Source organism: Sinocyclocheilus anshuiensis, unplaced genomic scaffold, assembly GCF_001515605.1.
Source record: "Sinocyclocheilus anshuiensis isolate Anshui unplaced genomic scaffold, SAMN03320099.WGS_v1.1 scaffold708, whole genome shotgun sequence".
Classification (NCBI taxonomy): Eukaryota; Metazoa; Chordata; class Actinopteri; order Cypriniformes; family Cyprinidae; genus Sinocyclocheilus; species Sinocyclocheilus anshuiensis.
In genome coordinates, this window is record NW_015555881.1 from 632,248 (window position 1) to 636,815 (window position 4,568).

The following is a 4,568-nucleotide window of genomic DNA, read 5'->3' on the forward strand; positions in this document are numbered from 1 at the left end:
TGACAGCTCACTCAGGGCGGGTCTAAGGTAAGACACCAGTCCAGTCTGTGCTGAAACGCTACTGTCAATCAAACTATCGTGGGAGGGGCCTGTCTGTGTGATGTCACACAGACAGGCATCTGAGATCGGCTCGATTTGAGAAAGGGGTAAAGATTTGAGTAGATTAAAAAAAACACTGGGTGGATTTTTATCATTATATGGTGGTTGTGTACACACACTGCCAACACACATTTCAGTTCAAACAACTTGTGAAAGTGCATGTAGCATCCTATGACCCCTTTAATTAAAATGGAGATATGAATTTAGAATTGTGAGAAATAGTCCGAATTGTGTTATAACTTGACATTGTGAAATATGTAGAACTGTGATGTTCACTCAAAATTGTGAGAATTGTTATAAACGCAATTCTGAGAGAAAAAAAAGTCAAAATTGCAAGATGTTAAATAAAGTCAGAATTCTGTTATAAACCTGCAATTCTGAGGAAAAAAAGTCAAGAATTGTGATATTCACTCAAACTTGCAAGATGTAAATTCTAAATTACATGAAATACCGTAAAAATTGTGTTACAAATGCAATTTTGAGAAAAAGTCAGAATTCCGAGATGTTAACTCAAAATTGCAAGAAATACTTGTTTATTTTCTTACTCCATTCTTAATCCATGCAAACAACTATTTCATCAAATATACGGTATTTTTCAAATGCAATAGAGAAAATCGATCTAATTATTTCTACTATGAGGGGTCCTGACCGTTTTCAATGTCCGCCGGTCTGATGCCGCTAACAGCCGTCCGGTAGTCCGTAACCTTTTCCGTGGGTTTGACGTATTTATCATAGATGCACTTCCCAAAGTGGTTGACGATGGAGACTCGTGCTAGAATGCTGTCCTCACCGTCACACCCGACGCCCACCATCTCACAGTCCATAGCAACAGCACGGGTCAATCTGAAATCACCATGACAACAAGAGCCATTGGTTAACATCCTTCAAAAGCGATGACTACCCAGAGTCCCATGTTTTCCCATACATTGAGTTATTTGTGGCGGCCCACCACAATATCAAAACTGACCGCCACAAATAGATTTTCCAAAAGGCTTTGACTTTGTTGAATAAACATGAGCACTGCACGTTTCAAAATCGAAACCCGGTGTGGGTGTTTTTATATCACTGTATTTATGAAGGAAACCGACTGTCTTCAGAAAATGATGGATGTCATTTCATTTCATCTTGCATTTAATGTCTGATAAAGCAGCGTTTGTGAGTGGAGCGCTGCTTTGTGTACAGCCCTTACCGGGGAAACCTCTATTTCGCCAGCTCTAAGCGCCTCCTGCTGGCAGAGAATGAATTTGCATATGTATGCCCAGAGTGTAAGTCTGTGGGAAACACTGAGGTGTCTCACCCCTCAAACGCGTGCTCTTTCACCAGCACGCTCTCTGTGACTTCTGCACTGGACTTCAGCATTCCGCTACGTTTCCGTACGATGTCTGCAGCCTCGGGCCCCAAGGCGGCCTCGATGTCATCAGGGTCCACGTCATCAAACCAGATATCAGGCCTAAGAGGAAACGGTGTGTTAAAAGAAGACATTATATAAGCTTGTTTCCGCCATGGAACAGAAAAAATTCAAAAGGTAATTGACTCTTAATCTCACATTTCAGACTTTATTCTTCATAACTGCGAGTTTATATCTCCCAATTTTGACTTTTTCCTCAGAATTCAGATTTTTACGTCTCGCAATTCTGACTTTTTTCACAGAATTTTACAGTTTACACTTCACAATTTTGACTTTTTAAAATTTATTTTGAAAGAAAGAATTAATATAAAGAATTAAAATAAATAAATCTAAAAGAACAGTCCTATAGCGAGAAGAAAATGTAACATTAAAAAAAATTCCAAATATTTTACACATTTAAAATATTACTGTTTCACAGTAATGAAAAAATATAGCATGGAATTGAAATTTTAGCATGGGAGTCTCTCACACAATGATGATCAAATGTGGGAGTTTAAAAGATTGAACATTTTTATGTTACGCCCAGTTTTGTCTGAGTTTGTCTTGCAATTTTTTGCTTTTTCTCCCAGAATTCTGAGTACATATTTTGCAATTCAGACCTTTTTTCCCCTCAAAATTCGTTTGCAAATTTTACGTTTTGCAATTTTGACTTTTATTTCTATAAATTCTAATTCGCAATTCTTTTTTTTTTTTCATGGAATAAAAGTAAAAATAATGTAATTGCAATTTTTTTTTATGTCACATTTCTTGCAATTGAGAGTTTATATCTCAAAATTCAGAAAAAAAGCCTGAGTTGTAAGATATGAACTTAAGATTTAATTTTTTTAATTCCACTGCGGAGACAAGCTTCCACAGGACAGTCATATAAAATGAAGCAGCACTAAAACACACACATACTCCGCGGTTTTAATTTCCACCTCCTCAACTTTCTTCTTTTTGTTCATCTGTTTCTCTTTTTCCTCCTTTCTTTTCCTCTTCTCTGCTTTGAATTGTTTGTGTCCGGTGGAGTCTTTTCCGTTCTGTTGGAATCTATCTTTCTCAGAAGCAGGTTTGACAGTCCGTGCAGGTTTTTTGAAGGGTTTATCTGGTTTATGAGAGTCTTTGGAAACTGACGGCGTCTTCTGAAGCTGCTTTCCTTTAGCGTTTGCATCCTGCTTTTCAGGATTTGCAGCAATAGTCTACACACACACACACACCAAATGTAAAAACAGCTGACATGCATTTCCCATTCAGAATTACTAATACAGGAATTCAATATGATTTTACCATGGCAAATAATTCCTCTTACCTGCAGTAACGTCTTCCAGTTGCACGAATACTCTTCAACTTTTGTGGGGGGCATAATACTTAGCTTTACAGTTTTTGGTTTCGTTTTCTTATTTATGACTGTTGTTGTGTCGTAGAAGAACGTCTTTTTATTGTTATCATGTTTCTTTTTCTTCTTCTGTTTTGACTGACCATTAGTCTGAACACTTTCAGCACGTTTCTTCAGTTTAACTTTAGACATCTTAAGGTTTTAAGTAACCTAATGAATAATAAAAAAAAAAACGTAGGTGTTTTTCAGCTTTTTCTGTTATTACATGAATTTCACCAGATGTTGACATGTTATTTGGAAGCTTTCTAGCGTTATGGCAGACCTATGACATGCATGGTAACGCGGAATATAGTAAATATATATATATATGGAAATTGTATCTATATCTATCAGTCTATGAGAATATATTACTTTAAAAGCATTCCACAGTAATATTAGTAAAAGAACTACCTATAACTGCACCATGAGACAACCATGCTGATGGAACTTTCTGTCGTATGTTACACCAATAGGCTCCGTGCAGGAACTGTGTGCGGATGAACGTTCCGTTCTGTATTTTGATACAGGGCTTCTCAAGCGGGCTGAAGGGGGCCCCTAATGGCCCGTAAGTTAATGCTGGGGGTCCTTTGAAAAGTCCAGAGAAAAATTGTGCAGAAATTAGTGCTGTCAAATGATTAATCGCGATTAATCGCATCCAAAATAAAAGTTTTTGTTTACATAATATATGTGTGTGTACTGTGTATATTTATTATGTATATATAAATGCACACACATGCATGTATATATTTCAGAAAAAATGTATTTTTATATATTAAATATATTTATATATAATATAATTTATAAGACTATAAATATGTACATGTAAATAAATGTAACTATTTTCTAAATATATACTGTATGTGTGTGTATTTATATATATACATAATAAATATACACAGTACACACACATATATTATGTAAACAAAAACTTATTTTGGATGCGATTAATCGTTTGACAGCACTAGTACAAATGTAACAATAAACAATAAAAAATAAGATTAAATAAATAACTTGATTAAAATAAACACATAAATAGGCAGAATAGCACTATGTTGAGTTAAAAAATTAAAAAAAAAAAAAAATACTTTCCAAATAATATTTTACACAAGTTTATAATATGAATTTTTTACAGTATAACTTGGGTCTTTATACAATGGGAAAATATGAAAATATATCGGCCTTGTAACTTTTAGATGGATGTCACTCGGAAATTACAGAAATAATTACAAAAAAATGGCAAGCAACACATTGAATTAAACATGAAATTTTGAAGTAGATAAACTGAAATAGTATTTTCTTTTATAATGTACTCCAATAATCTTTATTTTATTTACAACTTCCAAAAATATGTTTTTTGCAGTGTATGTCCATTTTTGTTCGAATTGAATGAGTTAACTGAATTAAAAGTCATGCCAAAATGTACCTCATTAAAAGCCTTTAATTTGGCAGAATTTATCTTTTATTTATTATTATTATTAACAAAAGGCATGCATTGTTTTTCTTTTATTATAATATGCATATAAGCAATTTTGTATTGAAAAATCGCAGGAAATAAAGAAAATGCAATGAAAAAGTATTTATTAAGCACATGATTTCCAACATGAAATATACAGAATCACATCTAACTGTGCTTGTCTGTCACAAATATTTTAACCGGTAGGATCCTCAAACTAGAAGTGACACAAACACTAGAGAAGAAGGGAAAGA

The 4,568-nt window shown here is 34.1% G+C and overlaps 1 protein-coding gene across 1 annotated transcript in view; it reads right to left on the bottom strand.

Moving 5' to 3' along the window:
• LOC107675717 (RNA exonuclease 4-like) overlaps positions 1 to 3,343 on the bottom strand; it is a 6,447-nt gene extending 3,104 nt beyond the window's left edge. Inside the window, exons 1-5 of the mRNA XM_016470130.1 lie at positions 3,273 to 3,343; positions 2,796 to 3,032; positions 2,405 to 2,685; positions 1,397 to 1,549; positions 749 to 942 (exon numbers count right to left, since the gene is read on the bottom strand). Coding sequence (XP_016325616.1) covers positions 749 to 942; positions 1,397 to 1,549; positions 2,405 to 2,685; positions 2,796 to 3,014 — 847 coding nt within the window. The 5' untranslated portion in view covers positions 3,015 to 3,032; positions 3,273 to 3,343. The remainder of the gene's footprint in view (positions 1 to 748; positions 943 to 1,396; positions 1,550 to 2,404; positions 2,686 to 2,795; positions 3,033 to 3,272) is intronic.
• Positions 3,344 to 4,568: the final 1,225 nt, after the last annotated feature.